Consider the following 21,503-nt stretch of genomic DNA (forward strand, 5'->3'; position numbering starts at 1 on the left):
AGACACATTTGTCAAACCTCTCCTCTGGCAAAGGTGGGAATTAGACCTTTCTTTAACTTTCATGGAGGATCAATGGAAAAAGGCTTTACTGTATAACCAATGCTTCACAAGGTCAGCAACATACTGGGAAATTGTGCAAAAATTACATCTCAGATGGTATTTTACCCCATATATCATAGCCACATTTATATCACATGGCTCTAATGAGTGCTGGCGTGGTTGCGGCAAAGTTGGAACCTCAACTCACATGCTTCGGGCCTGCCCAAACCTTACATTTTTGCAAAGCAATTTTTTTATGCTGCTCTCACTACAATATTCGGCTTTTACCATATTTGAATGAGGACAAGACTATGTTTTAGACTAATGCAACCAGGTTACCATTTAAATATACTTGACTTAGTCTTTGTTTTTTTTTATAATACTATATTGTACAAGTTATTATTTTTCTTCAGATTTTACTTTTCATCTGTTCTAAGCCACAGGGCTGTAGTAACATCAGCTTTATTGTTGTACACTGTCTGTTTCAAGACAATTTTTACTACTACTCACATTATCTGATATGTTATTATACTTCATGCCATTGTGGATTATATGTTGAAAATACTTCAATAAAAACTATTTGGAAGTAAAAATCCCAAAAATTCAGACTTGAAGTGATTGTAAAGTCTCATTAAAAAAAATTAAATAAATAAATACCAAACATGTTATACTTCCCTCCTCTGTGCTGTTGGCTTCGCACAGGGCAGCCCAGATCCTCTTCTTCTCGGGTCCCTTGTTGCTGCTCCTTGCTCCTCCCTCCTGTTGAGTGTCCTCACAGCAAGCAGCTTGCTATGGGGACGCCCAAGCTGAGCTGCAGCTCGTGTTTTCATTCAGACACAGAGCTTCAGTTCTGCCCTGCCCCCTCTCTCTCCTGATTGGCTAATTGACTTTGATTGACAGCTGCAAGAGCCAATGGAAACGCGGCTTTGTCTCAGCCAATCAGAAGGGAGAGTCCCAGACAGCTGAGGGACTCATGGACATCGCTGGACAGAGATGGGTCTAAGGTAAGTATTAGGGAGTGCTGGGGGGGGGGCTGCTACACACAGAAGGCTTTTTTTCTTAATGAATAGAATGCATTAAGATAAAAAAACTTCTGACTTTACAACTCCTAAATGCAAACCCAACTGATATCAATAGGAGGCGAGTCTTCAAAATCAATTCTCTCAATTTTCAAAGCTTATTATTCCTAAATTATCTTCCTTGCACTTCAGGAATATGGGGAGATCTTTCTTTTCTTTAATCTCATTAATCCTGGAAATCCACAGACACACTGTAGGGGATCCGTGCATCTCCATTTCAGTGGGATAGAAGATCTGACCACACCTATAAGGTGAATGAGCAGTCATTTTTTATATCGGGTCTTAGAAAGGGGGGTCATGTGTAGAAGAAAAGCTGAAAGGCCCCCCCTCCCCCAGGGATATTCTGGTTAGATGTTTGGTAAGTCTTTGAATTTCTCTCCAAAAAGTGCGTATCAGAGGACATTCCCAGAATATATGTAATAGAGTTCTCCTGGCATTATTTCACCTCTAACAGGTAGGAGAGGTTGTGGGGAAAATTTTGAGTAAAAGAGTGGGGACTGTATACCATCTGGTCAGAATGTTATATCCGGACTCCTGGACACTGCCGGAAAAGGAGGATTTGTGAGCAAAGAATAGGATATGATATCTTTCTGTCTGGGTGAATGTGTGACCCAAATCTCTTCCCATTTCAGAAGGAATGGGGGTGTGATATCTTTGTATGAATTGGTAAGGAAGTGATGGGATATGTAAAGGGTGTGACATGCTGACCGACTTCATCTTTATTCAGGCATCATGCAATAATACATTGTCACCTGACCTGGCTGTAGATCTCATCAATAAACACTTGAGCTGATGAGTGGCTGTTCAACTGAATTGGTGGAGGGACACCTGGATGTGTAATCTGCACTGGACCATACCAGGCTAGTTGCCCTCCACATGAGAAGGGCACCCTGCAAAGCACCATGTCCCCATGTTGGTAGGGACATGGTCTCTTCCCCACAACTCGTGCCCAGTGGTTGTGAGGGTCTGTTGGGGAAATCTGGAAGTTCCCTTTAAGGGGGCCCCAAGTATCCTGCTCCCTCTGCATGAATGAGTTGGGGGTACATAATATGCCTGGTTAGCCATCTAAAACAAAAACTCAACACAACACAATTACAAAGTCAAAACAACAGCAAAAACACAAAATAATTCATAATTATTCATGGCATCCAGCAATGTAGAGCCAGAGAAAAACCTGCAGACCACCACGACTATCTGCACCAAACAGAATCTCACTGCAAATTACATTTCCCAAGTCAGCAGCTTAAAATGAAGTAAGGGGTTCCCAGGTGAAGTTATTTCACCAAACTGACCAAATGTCACTACTTCATCCCTAAATCACATACTCCTGGTCACCTGTGTCCTAGAACCCAGTGACACTGTATAGTGAAGTGTTATTGGTTTCTCTGATGCACGCATTTGCTTTGCAGTCACCTTCACCCCAGCAACCAATGACCTAATTGGTTGCTATGATGCGGGGGGCCAGTCTACACAGCATCCTTGATTGCTAGGATGGTGATGGCTGCCAGCATCCTAGCCACCAAACTGGAAGCTGTTATTTAGCTGCAGTAGAGATGCCGCCACTAAATAAATGAGTTCTGGCTGCAGCAGAAGTTTTACAGGTGGGTGGACAGAACAGACAATATGGCTGATACATTAACCTTGTAAAACTTAGAGAATGTTAAAGGAAGACCGGGCCTTACAGATCTGAGATACAGAAACCTGATGATGAAAAGCTCAAGAAGTGATCACTACTCTAGTAGAGTGGGCTGTAATGGGAAAATGAGGCGCTTTATCACACCACTCATAGACCTGCAGAACAATTATTTGAGTCCACTTAGAACCTATAAAATACACTTAGTAATAGTGGATCTGGAATATGGAGAACCTCTTTTTAGGACATTCTGGAATAACAAACATGGAATTAATCTGTAAAAAAAGGCATTGGCCAAGAGGTGAACCCTGACCGTCCCCCCCCCCCCCCCCACATCCAGACAATGGGGAGAGACCTACTCGGAGTGAACTAGTGCCAGACACAGGGAGGGTAACAGGGGAGCAGTGGCGGGAGAACAGAGGGGCAGTGATGGGACAGAGGAAAAGTGATGGAACAGAGGGGTAGACAGGGGGACAGAGAAGTGGAAGGACAGAGGGGTGGACGGGGGGACAAAGGGGACAGTTGGGTGAATTGGGAGATGATTACCTGGCTGATGTTGTCCTTTTCTGGAGGTTGATGTGGAGCTCCTCTGATGAGTCTTTTAGTGTTGGGGTCTCTCTATGGATGGTCCCTCTTGGCTCCTTTGACTTCTGTTGGGCACCTCTGATGGAAGCTGTGCAGTGTCGGCTCAAGAGTCGTGGAATGTGACTTCTGAATCTTCCTGGCACGGTGACCGGACATGAAGGGGGAAATCTCTCCCAACTCTTGGCTTCTCTTCCTCCTGCTCACAAGTGTCCACAATCAGTGGAAAGTTCCCCTTAAAGTGTCATTCCACCTTGTGGGGGGTCCTAGGCCTGCAATGTGCAGACTGTAGACATGAAGCGGATTCTGCTCTGACCTGTGTGAGGATCTTCTCTGTCTCTCCTCCGTGTCCCCGATGGAAGATGGAGGCTTCTTGTCCTGGATAACAGGTTTGAGGGTTGTTCTTTGTCTACACTAAGGATCTGGGAAGGCTTTAATCACATTGTGAGCCAACTTCCTCATAGGAGGCCCCTCCCCACAGACAACCCAGGGCCATGCTGAGTACAAACACAGTGCGGGGGAGGGGGCAATCACATCTGGAGTCATTCAGTGCCCTGCGATCCTGATCACTACAACCTAAGGAGGACCCCTCCCCCCTTTTAATACAATTTCCATTCTCTGATGTCACTAAAGCTGGGATCACACAACTTCACTTCTAATGTTTCAGAATTACAGCATTTAGGAGGTGGGGGGGGGGGGGAGGTTACAAATCTCCACCCCCACTGCATGTAAAATGCTTGTGAATAGTGATCAGAATGTTGATCCCCTTTCAGAGGTGTGTCAGTCCTTGCTGCAAATGTAAATGATCCCTAAGAAAGAAAAGCAGCATGGAGAGAGGTAAGTGTCCATGTTTCTGTACTCTGTATTACATATCATTGCCATTCTCTGTACAGGAGGGGGAGGGGTCCTCTTTCTATTTTCTCTTTGTCCTCCCTAACCCATGCTGGAAGTCTTCCTCCCCCTTACCTTGTGAAGGGAGATATACTCACTCCAGCTCCCTCATCACCGACGTCTCTGGGTGGGGGGGACCCCTGATCCAGCACTGTGACCCCCTTTCTGAGATCACTGCCCCCTTCTGTCCCCTCTGAGGATGTCCTCCTATTCTGGATCCTGAGAGGACCCCCCATCCCCATCCAATAGGAAGTGTTCAGGCAGGCACTTATATGGACACCTGAAGAAGGACCCCAACCAGGAAGTACACAGAGGAGAAAACTCAGGCCGGATTGTCATGTGACCTCAGCTACAGGTAAGTACAAAGGGGTGTTACAGAGGGCGGTGTACACGGGGACACCATGGCTTTTATCCAACTGTCCATCCAGAGCCTCTGGTTTATAGACCGGATACATTCTAAATATAGAACCATTTATCCAACTGTCCATCCAGAGCCTCTGGTTTATAGACCGGATACATCCTAAATATAGAACCATTTATCCAACTGTCCATCCAGAGCCTCTGGTTTATAGACTGGATACATCCTAAATATAGAACCATTTATCCAACTGTCCATCTAGAGCCTCTGGTTTGTAGACCGGATACATCCTAAATATAGAACCATTTATCCAACTGTCCATCCAGAGCCTCTGGTTTATAGATCAGATAATAGGAGATACATTCTGTATCCTTTTTGAGCTACAAGAAAATGGTTTCACTGAGCATACCCCTCCCCCCATCACTTACACTTTCCCTCCCCCCAGTACATTGTATTACCCCTCCCTCAATACATTGTATTACCCCTCCCCCCAGTACATTGTATTACCCTTCCCTCAGTACATTGTATTACCCCTCCCTCAGTACATTGTATTAACCCTCCCACCAGTACATTGTATTACCCCTCCCCCAGTACTTTGTATTACCGCTCCCTCAGTACATTGTATTACCCCTCCCCCAGTACATTGTATTACCCCTCCCTCAGTACATTGTATTGCCCTTCCTCCCAGTACATTGTATTACCCCCCCCCCCAGTACATTGTATTACCCCCCCCCCCCCCCGTACATTGTATTACCCCTCCCCCAGCACATTGTATTACCTCTCCCCCCAGTACATTGTATTATAAGTGTATTATTTTCTGAAAATGTGTATATGATAAATGTCTGTGCAAATATCGTGACATCAAACATTGCCCCAGCCGCCATTTTATTCCTCTTCTGAAAACATATAATATATATATAAATGGTGATTATAGGATGTGTGTGAAAGTTTAGGCTGTATATAGTGTCTGGATATATTATTATTATACATGATGTATATAGTGCCTGCGTATATTATTATTATTATACACAATGTATATAGTGACCGGTATGGATTTCCTGAGGGACCCCTAAACTCCATATTAGACTCTGGGGGTGAGCTATGAATTCTCCATTCTTACTGGAGGATGGAACGCAACAAAACCGCCATTTATAGAGATAAGAAAATGGTTCCGTTTACATTGCCAGGAAATCTCCGTTCATTGCCGGCTCAAATCACAAACAAAAACACCCGGACCCCCCCAAGACCCCCCATAGTACATAGCAGACCCCCCATAGTACATAGCAGACCCTCATAGTACATAGCAGATCCCCCATAGTACATAGCAGACCCCCCCTAGTACATAGCAGACCCCCCAGAGACCCCCAAAGTGCATAGCAGACCCCCCATAGTACATGGCAGACCCCCCATTGTACATATCAGACCCCCCAGAGACCCCCATAGTACATAGCAGACCCCCCAGAGACCCCATAGTACATAGCAGACCCCCAGAGACCCCCCATAGTACATAGCAGACCCCCCATAGTACATAGCAGACCCCCCTAGTACATAGCAGACCCCCCATAGTACATAGCAGACTCTTGCAGTGTGTTGTATCTTAAGGGAAAAAATTGAGGTTGGTGGTAAAATGTCATTTGCTGACAATTTAATCCCTTTTATCCTTGTAAATGTAGCACTTTCTTTTTTTTTACTTTTACATTTTCATTGGAATTTTAATTTAACAATCTCAACAATAAAATTTACAATTGTTTGTTTATTCTGACTCATTGCTTGGTACATGGAACAACAGTTAGGAAAATGAAGAAAATTACAGGAACACAAGGGGGAATCTCCCAACCAGTTCAACGTAATCACCAGACTGAATATACAAAGCACAGCACCAAATGCTTTTATCATACAAAAATTCATCTACTAATAAATGGAAAAAGAAATGGAAAATTTGGTTAAACAACCCGACAGCTTCTACTTACCTAAAGAAATGTGATATCTAAATCTCCATTATAGTGAAGATGAATTGATAATAATGTCCCATCTCTAATAAACCTCAGTACACGGCAACCAATCCGCTTACAGATACTTCCCATTGGTGGTAGTTGGATTGGGCATGCTGCTGCAGCACTATCTGTACATCACAGAGATGTCCCTTCACAGGCAGGATTAGGACCCCCCCCCCCTCCCCCCCAGAAATGCTATTTATAGAAATTGAGCATTTTCAATCTTACACTATAATCATTTAAATAATAAAACACTTCTGGCTGAATAGAATTAAACCTTATTTTATTTTTTTTTTGCATTGGCCCATGTTCCCCAGGGCAGTGCCCATCCCCCCATGCTATTTTTTTCACCCCCGCTTTGTCTATTAGCTAGGAAAATGCAATTTCTTTTTTTAATTGACAGATTCGGCTCACATTACTTTCAATGGGTTCGGCAATAGCAACAAAGAGATCACTGATCACCTTGTGGGGGCAAAACCCCTAATAAACCTCAGTACACGGTAACCAAATCCACTTACAGATACTTCCCATTGGGGGGAGGCGGATTGGGCATGCTGTGTTTTATTTAATTATTTTTTTTATATATATATATTTATTTGTATTATTTCTCCTTTAACTGTTACTTTGTACTCCTGAAATTATTGTCTTCATTTTCCTAACTGTTGTTCCATGTACCAAGCAATGAGTCAGAAGTAACAAATAATTGTAAATGTTATTGTTGAAATTGTTAAATTAAAATTCCAATAAAAATGTAAAAGTAAATATGTTGGACTGGTTGGGAGATTCGGTAGATTTCCACATACTAGCAATAGTAAGTCTTGCAGCTATTAGAATGTTAAATTAAAATTCCAATAAAAATTTAAAAGAAGTTAAAAATTTAAAAGTAAAAAAAAAAACATAAATCCACAAACTCCGTACTTTTCATCTATTTAGACCGGTGTTCCGTGAGAATTACCTACCCGTGAGAAAAACCTACCCTCGTCACTTCCGGGTGCACGGCAGTGTGTGTAATGCGGCGGTTACATTAAAACAGCTGTGCTGCAATACGAGTCATCTCCGCTCCTACCCCTGTCACTTCCCTGATCTCGGCTAGTAAATATAAAAGCGGTGGTGGGTGTCTGAAAAGATAAATCACGGAGCCGAGAGCCGCTTTTATATTTACTAGCCAAGATCAGGGAAGTTACAGGGACAGGAGCGGAGATGACTCATGTTGCAGCACAGCTGATTTAATGTAACCACCGCGTGGGTAGGTTTTTTTCACGGACACCGTGATCATTTCATACTAGTGCGCATGCGCACTAGTCAGCTCCTCAGCTCTTCCATTACGTATCCGGGGCTGTGAGCATGCGCAATGCTGCGCTGCTCAGCTGTTCCTGGCAGGAAGTGACGAGGGTAGGTTTTTCTCACGGGGTAGGTAATTCTCACGGAACACCAGCACAATCTAGTTTCTGCTTTCCATACTGCACCCTTTGTATTCTTCAGTGCCCAGTCACTTCCTTTTCCTATGGCACTTCCTGTCCCGAGTCCCTTCCTGTCCCGAGTCACTTCCTGTCCTATGTCACTTCCTGTCCGGAGTCACTTCCGATGCCATGTCACTTCCTGTTACATATCACTTCCTGTCCCAAGTCACTTCCAGTTTATGTCACTTCCTGTCCCTGGAACACTTTCCCATTGTTTCACACTGTTTTCAGCCATTTTAGATCCGGTTCCAGCAGGCTGAACAGCTTCTCCATCCTGAACACACGGCCACCATAGGGACAGCATGGGATCTCCTCCATATCAGATCACACAGGTAAGTCAGGCGGATTTCCTATTAGAAACGTGATAGAAGAAAAGGATGTTTTGCCTGTCTCCAAAGACCCCAAAAAATGCACAAAAAAAGCCAGCTACAAAAACGCCCAGGTGTGTTTTTGCAGCAGGCGTTTTTTTTGGGCATTTTTTGGGGGTCTTTGGAGAAAGGCAAAACATCTGAACTAGTGTATAGGGGTATATATACACACATACTTATATGTATTTTTACACTTACACATATATAGGTGTGATAGGAGCGGAGCCATATTGGTGTTAATTATTTAATTAGCGCAAGCATAGATTTCTGCTACTATCACACCTATATATGTCTAGGTGTATATATACATATAAGTATGTGTGTATATATACCCCTATACACAAGTTCAGATGTCATGCCTGACTCCAAACATGTCCTCAAAAAAGCCCTATAAACGCCTGCAGCCAAAAAGCAGGCTGACAGGCGAGAAGCCATATCGGTGTTCTGTAAGTGACCTAAGAGAAATGATCATTTCTCTATAGCGGTCACCCTGACATGGAAGGGTTTGGTCACCCTGCCATAGCAGTGAGAGTCAGTTAACCCTACACTACACTACGGTCACCCTGGCACTTAACAATTTCCCTACAGAAACTATATTTTTGCATCTAACTAAAGTGGAAAAAAGCACCCTAACTACCCTAGATATCCCTTTCCTGACACTAATAATTGCTAAATGACACTTTGAAGCAGAAGTAACAGAACTGCTTCCACTCTCTTCCATGTCCCTGTATTACAATGCTAGGAATTTGGTGGGGCTATCTTATATACTGGGGGGCGTATTCACTAATGATTGGCCTCTGGACCCCCTAGTCACTCCAATCAAATTCCTAGCATTCTCCTGCCCCCTCAATTGGCTTTTACTGATGGTTCTGGTCCAATCACGGGCTTTTAAAGCCCATTTCCTGTCCCATTGCATTTTGATCGGTTCTGGTTGCCGAATTCCGAACTTTTTCAGCAAAAAGTTCGGAATTCGGCCGAACCTCAAACAGCCAATGTTTGGGTCGAACCGATGGTCGACCCGAACCGTTCGATCATCCCTATTTGCCACGTCCTCTGTTTTTTATGTTTACTGTGCAATTTGAGAAGGACTCCTCGCATATACGCTTTGCAAGTAGACCAAAGAACAATTCTGTCAATGTCTGGGCTATCGTTGAGTTCAAAAAGGCGTTGTGTTCTGCAGTCATGGTTTGGATTTTACCAGGGTTGGCAAAAAGCAAGGTATTGAGTCTCCAGATGTGTGATGGTCCTGATGTTCATTCTCCCAGGGAGATGGAAACAGGTGTGTGGTAAGACCATGCAATGGTTTTAATCAACAAATCTGTAATATCCTGGAGTGTCTGTTTGTTTGAGTAGGATAGTTGAGAGGAAGAAAAGTATGAGAAGTCTTTTTTTCTGATCCATGATGGCATCTCCAGCCATCGAATAAGCCATTTGCTCAAAGAAAGGGGTTCAGAGCTGGGCGTTGATGGCAGGTCGAATACTTTGTGTCTATATTGGCTTCTCCTACAATATTGAAATCGCCTCCCATTGTAGTTCTGCCATGTTTGACTTGGGATACTTTCTTGTAAATTAGTTTGTAGAAGCAGAGTTGTTGTTTATTTGGGCCATACACATTGACTAAAGTGTATGGGATTTTATTAATGTCACAATTTACAATTACATAGCATCCTTGAGGGTCTGCGATGGTTTGGTGTATGACGAATTGTAGTGAATCTCAGAATGCTATTAATACTCCATTTTTCTTTTTTGAGTTCGAAGCTAAGAGGATCTTGTGATTTTTTTCAGCTTGAACTGGGGGGGGGGGGGGTTATTCAGAGCAAAATGGGTTTCCTGTACTAGAATTATATCCACCTTTTGGTTGTTAGCCTCTCTGAGTAGTGCAGATCTCTTCTGAGGGGTATATAGTCCCCTAGCCTTGATGGAAACAAGTTTGAAGGTCATGTCGGGAAAGGTGGTGGTGTTCTGAAGATTTTAGGTGGTGGACTCGGTCAAAATATCCAGAAATAAGGTGCAGCTGGTACAGGGATGGGGTGGGAGGGTAATTCAAAAATAAGGGTAGGCTCTTGAGCTCTATGTGCAGTAACTACTGCACAAAACCACTAAGGGGGGGGGGTAAGCAGACTTACCGTAACGTAGGTAGGTCTGTATCTAACAGTTTGAGCAGGCGGAAATGATTGAAAAATACTGCATGAATCCAGCGCTTGTTGGATCAGGGACAACTGAGGTTATCAGGTAGCTCACCTGTCCTGGCAGGCTCCTCTGGTTTCCATTTGATGGATTGGTTGTTCTTGTGGGTGTGGGTTATCCTCTGGAATGACGTGCCAGCCTTTTAATAGTTTGAGGCCCATATCGAGGGTCCTCACTTTGTGGGTCTTGTTCTGGTCCGTGATTAGTAGTTTGGTAGGGAATCCCCATTTGTAGGGTATTTTATGATTTTGGAGAGCCTTTGGTATTGTGGCGAGGTGTCTGCGATTTTTCCATAGTCGCTTTGGATAGGTCCGTGTAGAGATTTATGAAGTAGAAGGGATCTGGGAGTCTGGGCGCTCATTTTGCTGCGTGCATGACTTGCTCCTTGACAGTGAAAAAGTGTATGCGAGCCAAGACGTCTCTAGGTGTTGTTGTGCGTTTTATACGTTTGAGAATATTATTCTGATTATTTTAAATTTATTACTAAAAGGCGATGTCTGAACTATCAATAGAATTATGATGCAGTGCCTCCAGCCGATTACGGCAAATAATTTAATATCTAAGAAAACCCCAATCAATTTTGTTCAGACACTCATAGTATACCGCGCAATTTTCCCGAGTTCTTTTTTTTTATCGATTAATTTCTTTTTAAAAGCATATACCAATCTTAGTGAAACAGTCTACAGTAGGGAATATATATATATAAGAATATTTATTCGCAAGACATATTTTCACCATAAATGATCATACTTGAGTGACACAAAGAGATAACCTTACATAAGATACAAACTTAAAACGATGAATGCAATGTGATATTTAGCTAAACGATGAAAGCAAAATAAAACAAGGTTACGTTTTCCCCAGATGTAGTAGAAACCATAAATTAATATTCTATATAATCAGACCACAATTGTCTGCGAATCACATGGCCGAAAGTCATTCCACTGCAGATGAAGTGAGAATAAGCCATGCAAAACGGAAGACGTAAAATCGCAAATAATGCGTTTAATCTGATATTCAAAATTATTATAAAAACAAAATTCATCTCTTTAGAGAAAAATCTACATATGGTTTATACGGCTGGGATTGTACTTTCGTTACCCTTTAAATACGAATTGTAAAACATTTAAGGAAGTACATAAACAATATTGAATAATAATCAAATAACAGCAAGGCATAATTACCATATTTAAAATGGCCACTTAGCTTAGAATAGTAGTTACCAGGTTCCTTAAGATGGCTGCTTTTCCAAGATGGTGGCCAATTAGGGAGGAGTTTCGCTTGGTGTCCCTCAAAGGTTCAGATACATGGTGGACCAAGATGGAGTCTGTATAGATGAGTCTATGCATAGCTGTAGTAGTGTGTATGTTGTAAGTGTGATGTATATTGGGCAAAATGTCCTCTTGTGTCTTGTGTATCCTATTACATCTCTGATTCCTTTTTATTTTGTGTTGAACAAAAGGGCAGTAAAAATTATCATAAGCCAAACCCCGTGGGAGGAACCTTGTCCTATTGGTTGGGGTTACTTATTCATTAACTGGTGATGTCATAGGGTGACACCTCTTGGTTAACCAGTATATTAAAATTAAATAAAGATTTCTCCATTTAAGACTATTATAAAACAACATAATAATTTATCCATGCTCTCATCCTCTATACGTGTCCATCTAATATCCACCAGGTATCTGAATAAAGATTAATCTGGATACCACCATTCTCATATTTAATATCTCTTATGTAATATATATATATTGGATTTTACTTTTTAACCCAAGACTTCAATTAGTAGCAGTAAGAATTATATAGATACATATACAGTTATATATATTGATACACAACAGCTTGTATATGTAACTTTTTCTATACATGGTTACTTCTGATCGGAATATTATCCATTTAGGCATTATTATGTTAACAACAGTACATTCATGATTTGGGGACTAGATTATAAAATATGGGCGAAATTTCTGACCATTTGACACTACTATATGATAGAATATAATGTACTTCTCAGTAGGAGGTTGTCATAACATCATAGTTCCATAACACCTTTTGTATATGATGGGGCAAAGATGTTGTATCAGTTTATGATTTTATGAAATTCATTTTTAGATTTGCAGTTCTCATCATTCTAAGTGACAATGTTTATTTGACTCCATGTAGATTCCAACAACCCTACCCCCCTGTTGGTTTATAGGTAAATGAATGATAGATTCTAGCCTTTGTCCGTTTCCGTTTGTTTGTCTTCTCAGGGTGGAAACAATAGTTTACTTGCATGGTGTATGGTTGAACACAGGTGTTATCCTGAAATTGAGTTTCGCCCATTGTGTGAGTCATGGCCTGAACATAAAGTTTTATGGTCTCTCTGGCTTTTCTTGTTTCATGACCAGGGGAAGGATGTCTTGTGTAAACCTTTTCCCCCAAAGGCCGTTCCACCTGTGATAAGCAATTTATTTATCTGCCTTTCTGAGCATTGTATTTAAAAGTTTGTCAAACACAGTTTCCTTTCGGGGGCAGATGACACAGCTTCTCATCTCAAAGTACATGCAAACAAAACCATCTCAAACAATGGACGCAATGTGTGTTTCAAACTGAAAGAGTTTTGACTCAATATGTAGCAAGGTCAATGGAGGCCTCAAAGTTCACAATTCTTGACCTGTAATAGTAAAAATGTATTTCTATTTCATACTGAAAGTTTAACAGTGTAGAGGTCGGCAGGTGGGGGGGGGGGGGGGTTGGGAAGTCTATGTGCTTTATCAATCTCCAGATCATGCTCAGACAGTTGAGGAACCAGAGTGTGCATAAGGGATTGCAGGAATTTGGTGAGGTCCGATTGGGAGACCGATTCTGGTATATTCCAGAATTTGATATTGTTCCTATGGGAACGATCTTCAAGATCTGCTAATTTAGGCATGATCTGTGACTGCATCCACCATTTTTTATTATGAGCAGTGTAAAGTTCACTAACTTTAGTTTCTGTGATGTTAAGACGTTGTTCCTGCTGCTGCGCAGAGACCGAGATGGATGAAACAGCTGCAGACAGATCAGTGCACAAGGTCTGTCTCAGGTAGAGGAGCATATTCTTTGTCTGTTCTGACAGGGCCTGTTCAGAGGCAGAGAATGATTCAAGCATGGTTGCTTGCTGAGTAGGAGGGAGAGAGAACAAGCCTGGAGCTGCAGTGAGCAGAGTGTGCTCAGGCTCCTCCGTCCTGGGCCTCTATTTGGCAGGGCTGGATGTGGAGGGTGAGTTGGGGGGGGGGTGGCTCACCATGTTCACAGGAGCTGGACTAGTTTTCTGTAGGCTGGAGGTATCTTGTCCAATGGAGAGTGAGGAAAGTCGCGCCGAGCCGCCGCATGTCCCGCCACCGCCATCTTGGCTGTTAGTCCGAGGAAGAGAAGAAGACGGTGAGCTTTTTAGATGTGTTTTCCTTCCTCCTTTTTGACATTGCAGTTGGATTGATGTAGGGTCGTTGTGGATCAGTTTGGTGCAGTTGGTGGGGGTCGCTGTCAGTCGGTTTGGCTGGATGCTTTGCAGAGCTGAGGTATTAGGCAGCCATTCACTCATGCTGTCAAGCCACGCCCCCTCCTGGGTGGAGTTTTGTGTTCCTTCAATCTCTATGGTGCACATTCCTGGGCGGAGCTTCATGTTTCAGCAATCTCCATGGTGCACATTCCTTGGTGGAGCTTCATGTTCAGCCATCTCCATGGTGCACATTCCTTGGTGGAGCTTTATGTTCCAGCCATCTCCATGGTGCACATTCCTGAGGTGGAGAATTGTAATTTTTTTTATCTGGAGCTGGGGGAATAGTCTCTCCATCAGGAGTTGTTCTTGGTTGTATGTCTATCTTGGGGTAATAATAATACAGTGGGATCAGTATGCCATAATCTATGCTTTTTCTCCTCTGAAGTTCTTACCTCCTCTACTTTAAAGCTGAACTCCAGCTTTTGATACACCTTTACATAGTTTGATTGGGCCAGCTTAGGTTGTTTGGGCCATGTTCCTCACTAACCTGTGAAGCCACTGGATGTGTGGTGTAAAGTGTATGTAGCTGAGGCTACATACATTAGACAGCACTGTGTGTTTCAGGTTCGAGCCGAGACTTCCTGTCTCATACCTGGAACACAGTGGTCTATCACAGTGGTGCTCAGCCATTCAGAGAAAGTGATGTATTCTAGCAGTGAATTAGCTGAGTCAGAGAGGCGGGCTGATGATGTCACAACCTCTGACTCCGCCAATCAGAGGAAGCTTTATATTCATTGCTAGAATACATCACTTTCTCTGAATGGCTGAGCACTGATCAGATACTCTACTGTGTTCCAGGTATGAGACAAAGTCTCGGCATAAACCAAGAACAGTGCCGTATAATGCATTGAGCCTCAGCTACATACAGTTTATACTGAACATCCAGTGGCCTCATATGTTAGTGAGGGACATAGTTGTACAAGCTGGCCCAAAGAAAATAAGTAAATTATATCAAAAGCTGGAGTTCAGCTTTAATGGATAGAAAGCAAGGACAAGCAAGCCATTCTCATAGATTAGGATTGACCTTGCAGAGTGGGGTATGCTGACTTCATTTATCTGTCAGCCGGTGCTCTGTGGCCTCTACCAGATGGACAAGATCTATTATCTAAAGATCCGATTTTTCACCCTGCTTCTCGGTCACAGGCTTTGATGGCTTAGCTGCTGAAACCAAATTTCTGAGAGGCATGAGAGGCAGAGGCATTGAAAATGGGGTTATCACAACTGTGCTTCATATTACAGACCCAATATTTCAAAGTGATTTTTATAGGTTCTAAGTCCTGTTAGTCTCCCGATAGTTAGACTCCAGATAGTCCCGCTGGTCAGTGTGTATTTCTTTGGCTCCATTGGAGGGATCTACATTGCTGGATGCCATGAATAATTGTGGATTTGTAAGGTTTTTTGCTGATTGGACTTTCTTATTGTGTTGTCCTGTGTTTTTGTTTTAAATGAGTAACCAGGCATACTATGTATTCCTTACTCAGTCATGTAGGGGGAGCAGGATTTCTGGGGGTCCCTTTTTAAGGGGGCTTCCAGATTCTGATAAACCCCCTCCTGCAGACCCCCACAACCACTGGGCCAGAGTTGTGGGAAAGAGGCCTTGTCCCTATCAACATGAGGACATGGTGCTTTGCTAGGGTGCCTCTGTCTGGGTACCCTTCTCATGTTAAGGGCACGTGGCCTGGTATGGTTCAGTGCAGATTCCACATTCAGCTGTCCATCCAACACTTCAGTTGGAGAGAAACTAACCAGCTCATCCACTTAAGGACCAAACCTTTTCTGGCAAATCAGTAAAAATCTGTGTTTTTTGCTGGAAAGTTACTTAGAACCCCCACACATTATACATATTTTTTTTAGCAGAGACCCTAAATGGTGGTTGTTGCAATTTTTTTTCCATACTGTATTTGCATAGCAGTTTTTCAATCGTAATTTTTTGGGAAAAAGTATGCTTTAATGAATTTTAGTACAAAATTATACAATATATAACCTATTTTTATGGAAAATATAAAAAAAAGATGACTTTACGCCAAGTAAGATCGTAAGATGTTACGCTTTAAAATAGTGCATGCTCGTGGAATGGTGACACACTAGATACTTAAAAATCTCCGTAGCCTACAATTTAAATTGTTTTACAGGCTACATGTTTAGAGTTATAGAGGAGGTCCAGTGCTAGAATTCTTGCTCTCGCTCTAACGTTCACAATGATACCTCACGTGTGTTGCAAACACCATTTACATACAGTATGCGTGCGTGACTTAAGAATGTGTTCACTTCTGCTCGCAAGCCTTTTTTTTTTCTTATTTATTTACATTTTTGACTTTTTTTTTTTTTTACAATGTCCCTTTATTTTTTTATCACTTTTATTCCTATTACAAGAAATGTTAACACAAATAAGGAATGACAAGTCTTCTTCTTTATGGAGAGAACCAGGGTTTACCTTTGAAAGCAAAAGATCAAAAAAGAAAAGTGATCTTTTGCTTTAAAAAAAAAAACAAAAAAAACAAAAACAAACCTGGTTACCTCGGCCCTAGACTGGAAGTGATGTCATGATGTAGCTCCGGTCCTCCTAGATTGTAGAGGTGATCAGAGACGATCTGGTTTCTTCTCACCTCTGTGACCAGCTGTGCGAACTGTCGGATCATTTCCCAGGCTGACTGGTAAGAACAGAAGGTCTGAGAAACACTGGTGAGAAGCAGGAGGAGGGGGGGGGGACACCCCACACCCCTCTCACTGCATCTAATAGTGATCTAACGGCTACTGCTCAGATCGCTTTTATGAGAAACTGAATTGCAGGCTTCAGTCATAATCCCGGTAAACCATTTCAAAACTGCAACAAATATATACGTATTGGGTTTGGCAAAATATTATGCATTTATTGATGAAACCTTTATTAATGAGTGTTACAGACAGGTCAGGTGACAATGCATTCTTCCATGATGCCGGAATAAAGATAAGTCAGCCAACAGGTCACACAATTTCCATATCCCATCACTTTCTTACCAATCAAAATGGAGATTTCACAACTTTATTCCTTCTGAAATGGGAAGAGATTTGGGTCACACATTCACCCAGACAGAAAGAGATCGTATCCTATTCTTTGCTCACAAATCCTCCTTTTCCAGCAGTCTCCAGGAGTCCAGATATAACCTTTGACCAGATGGTATACATTCCCCACTTTTGCACATTTTTCCCAAAACCTTTCCTACCTGTTGGAGGTGCAATAATGCCAGGGCAACTCTTTTGTTTGATCTCTTCCTATTAAAAATTCAAAATACTTACAACATCTTACAAAGCCCTCCACAACTCTTCCCCCAGCTACATCACCAACCTTGTCTCAAAATGCCAACCAAACCATTCTCTTCACTCCTCACAATACCTCCTACTCTCCTCACCTCCAGGACTTCTCCAGAGCCTCTCCCATCCTCTGGAACTCTCTACCTCAATCTCTGACTCTCTTCTACTCTGTATTTAGGTGCTCTCTGAAAACCCTTATCTTTAACACATTCACATTCTTCATTTCTATTAGGTTATTTATTTGCAAAATTTTATTTCTTCTTAATTTTAGGCCAATATGCATTCCGCTACATTTCTTTGGTAAAAAGAACCCAAATCGGTGTATAGTGATGAGCTTCGTGTTCGAGTCGAACCTAAGGCAGTGTTCGAGTCAAACCTAAGTTCGTCTCGAACACTGCCTGTTCGCAGAATAGCGAGCAAATGGGCTTCTTCGCGGGAACTTCGAGTTCCCACATCCATTATTAATTTAATAGGTTTTAATTAATATCTATAATAAAAATCAATCACCTGCTGGCCAAGGGATTCCAACCCACAGTCTCTCACTTGCAAGCCCGGTATTCTACCACCTATGCCACTGTCAAGCCTGCTTATTAATCTAACACTCTCCCTACCTAACTAACTTCTATCTCTCCGTACACACAATTCCACATTCCTTCAGGGAGAGTGTAGTGAGTTACACAGTTTATCAGATGGTGCTGTCCAGTTCTGGGCATCGGTCCTCAGAAAGGATGTGCTGGAACTGGAGAGAGTCCAGAGAAGGGCAACAAAAATAATTAGGGGAATGTTGGACATCAGCTTTGAGGAAAGACTACAAGCATTGAACTTATTCTCTCTGGAGAAGAGACGCTTGAGAGGGGATATGATAACAATGTACAAATACTGTACTGGTGACCATAGCATAAGGAACAAACTTTTCAGAGAAAGGGAATACAGTAAAACACGGGGCCACTCACTAAAACTAGAAAAAAATGGTTTAACCTTAAACTACGTAAGGGAATCTTTACTGTCAGAGCGGTAAGGATGTGGAATTCTCTTCCACAAGCAGTGGCATTAGCAGGTAGCATCGATAGTTTCAAAAAACGATTAGATGAGCACCTTAAGAACAACATACACGGGTATACAATGTTCGGTTAGCAGCAAACAAACACACAGGTTTAACTGGATGGACTGATGTCTTTTTTCAACCTCACTAACTATGTAACTATGTAACAATGGGGCTCCTGTTTGGCTGTCATATTACAATAGGCCCAGCGGGAAGCAGTTAATAATAAATGTTAAAAATTGAACTTTTTTTAACCCTTTTTATAAAATTCTGACTTCTGTTTTTTTTCTGCACAGATGGATTGATGAACCAAGTTTTTGGTCATGCTTGTCTTGTTACAACAATACAACAACGTTACATGAGAAGCAAGCCATATGGATGTTATAAGTGACTGAATGTCTTTATTGCAGTTCACTGGAATATTTACACAGGACGCAAGACCTATCCGTGTTCTAAATGTCATGAATGTTTTGAATGCTCTTCAACATTGATCCAACCTCAGAGGACAACAAACGAGAAGTAATTTTAGTGCTCTGGAAGTGACAATGTCTTTACTGTAAAGTCCAACCCATGTATATATGAGAAGTCATTTCAGAAGATATTTCTTGTTTGGAATGTGATAAAGGTTTTACAATGGAAGCAAAAGGTATAACACACCAGAAGGTTCACACTGGAGAGAAGCCATATCCATGTTCTGAATGTGATAAAACTTTTACAATGAAGTCAAATCTTATCAGACACAAGAGGATTCACACTGGAGAGAAGTCCTATCAGTGTTCTGAATGTGACAAAGCTTTTACACAGAAGTCACATCTTATCACACACCAGAGGATTCACACTGGAGAGAAGTCATATCAATGTTCTGAATGTGGCAAAGCTTTTACACAGAAGTCAGATCTTATCAGACACCAGATGATTCACACTGGAGAGAAGCCATATCAATGTTCTGAATGTGACAAAGCTTTTACATTGAAGTCAGATCTTATCGCACACCAGAGGATTCACACTGGAGAGAAGCCATATCAATGTTCTGAATGTGGCAAAGCTTTTACACAGAAGTCAGATCTTATCACACACCAGAGGATTCACACTGGAGAGAAGCCATATCAATGTTCTGAATGTGACAAAGCTTTTATAACCAAGAAAGAGCTTATCAGACACCAGAGGATTCACACTGGAGAGAAGTCATATCAATGTTCTGAATGTGGCAAAGCTTTTATAACCAAGAAAGAGCTTATCAGACACCAGAGAATTCCCACTGGAGAGAAGTCATATCAATGTTCTGAATGTGGCAAAGCTTTTAAATGGAAGTCACATCTTATCATACACCAGAGGATTCACACTGGAGAGAAGCCATATCAGTGTTCTGAATGTGGCAAAGCTTTTATACAGAAGTCAGAGCTTATCGTACACCAGAGGGTTCACACTGGAAGGAAGCCATTTTAATGCTTTGAATGTGACAAAAATTATACAGTAAATGTATCACCAGAGGATTCATAAGCTTCAGCTGCAAAGAGGAAACTCTGGAAGAAGGAGGAATAATAAAGGATTTGCGGGTGTCCCATTCGTTTCACAGCCTCAATGTCATCCCACAAGCTAGGGAAGACGTGAAAAGATAAAATGTGACTTTAGAAAAAAAATGAACCAAAATCTGTGAGCAAACTGGAATGTAATGATTGGATTCACTAACTGTAGTGCTTATGTCCATCAGACACACACCTAGAAGGCCTGTAAATATTATACATTTTCATTTATTTATTTTTTTCAGATAAGTATCAGTGACTGAACTGTTTTCCTCACAATTCTCATCTTTTTATTTGTTTATGAAGCTTTGACTGAACATGTAATGCATTTTCATCATTCACTAACTGAGCCGTGTTCCCAAGTGTTTTCTTCCTTGCCTGAGCTAATACATGACCAACACTGCCTCAGTACCAGAGACTGGGATGGGATCCAATGGCATCTTGCCAAGCCTCTTAAGCCTCAGTGGGAGAGTCCATTCCAGGTTCTTCTGACAGTTGATACACCATATGCCAGGCTTTGGGGCTCCAGCTATGCTCACCTTATCCAAACTTCCTCTCCCATGATCAATGCCTCCTTTCCATGTTTCATATTCTCTCATGGATGACAGCTTTGCAGGCAGGTCTGTGGTTGGGACACCAGCCAGGGAGAATTCTCTGTTCAGTAAGAAAGTAACTTTCTAAGCTGCTGTAGGCCTTCAACACTGACTTTCTGCTGTTTATGGGATGCATTTAACAGTACCATTTAATTTCAGCTGGTTACTTTGTGTTACATTTGGCTCTACTGAAAGTCTCAGGGATTCCATCTGGTGAAGAAAGAATGTCCTTGTTATTTTCTTCCTCTGTCCAGCTATTATTCATCTCCATAGACTATTCACACAGCACAACTGCAAGAGATCTGAGCTTACCAAGTGTGAAGTGTGTGGTCACATTCTTACTACTTTTGAGGACTGACATTCCTCCAGTTGGGGTTCTCTTTAACCTTTTTGCTGCCTGATCCCTTTTTGCATTTTTTGCACACATTTAAAAATCATTTTAGTCTTGAAAATTATGTAAAACCCCCAAACATTATATATTTTCTGAAAGCAGACTCCCTAGAGAATAAAATAGTGGTAGTTCAAATTTATGTCACCCAATATTACCTTAAAGGTATAGGAAACACAAAATGTAAGTAAAAAAAAAAACTAACGTGAACATTAGGGTGAACATATGCAATAAATTACCCACATTTTGGTAAAATATAAATGAGGTTGCGCTGAGTAAATGGATACCAAATTTGCCAAACCTTAAATTTGTGTGTGCCTGTGAAATGGCAGCAAACATCAGTCCCCTATATTTTCTATAGGCAATGCTTAAAAAGCCCCCTACATGTATCAGTTTAGTGTTATGTAGGAGGTCTGGTGCTAGAATTATTGCTTTCACTCCCGTGTGCATGGCAACATGTGTATCGCAATCAACTTTTTCACGCGTAGGCACCACCGACGCATGCGCTTACGTTTCTACGAGCATATATGTGGAGGTGGAGGGCCTCAAAAT

At 41.9% G+C, this 21,503-nt stretch overlaps 1 protein-coding gene across 1 annotated transcript in view; it reads left to right on the top strand.

Annotated features, from left to right (window-relative positions):
- Nucleotides 1-19,893, top strand: part of LOC309548377 (uncharacterized protein) — a gene marked incomplete at its 3' end in the record, with an annotated part of 387,813 nt that extends 367,920 nt beyond the window's left edge. The window contains exon 12 of the mRNA XM_082248318.1: nt 19,111-19,893. Within this exon, the coding sequence (XP_082104444.1) occupies nt 19,111-19,893 (783 nt within the window). The remainder of the gene's footprint in view (nt 1-19,110) is intronic.
- Between the last annotated feature and the right edge of the window lie 1,610 nt (nt 19,894-21,503).

Source organism: Pelophylax lessonae (genome assembly GCF_965119305.1).
Source record: "Pelophylax lessonae genome assembly, chromosome: 2".
Taxonomy (NCBI): Eukaryota; Metazoa; Chordata; class Amphibia; order Anura; family Ranidae; genus Pelophylax; species Pelophylax lessonae.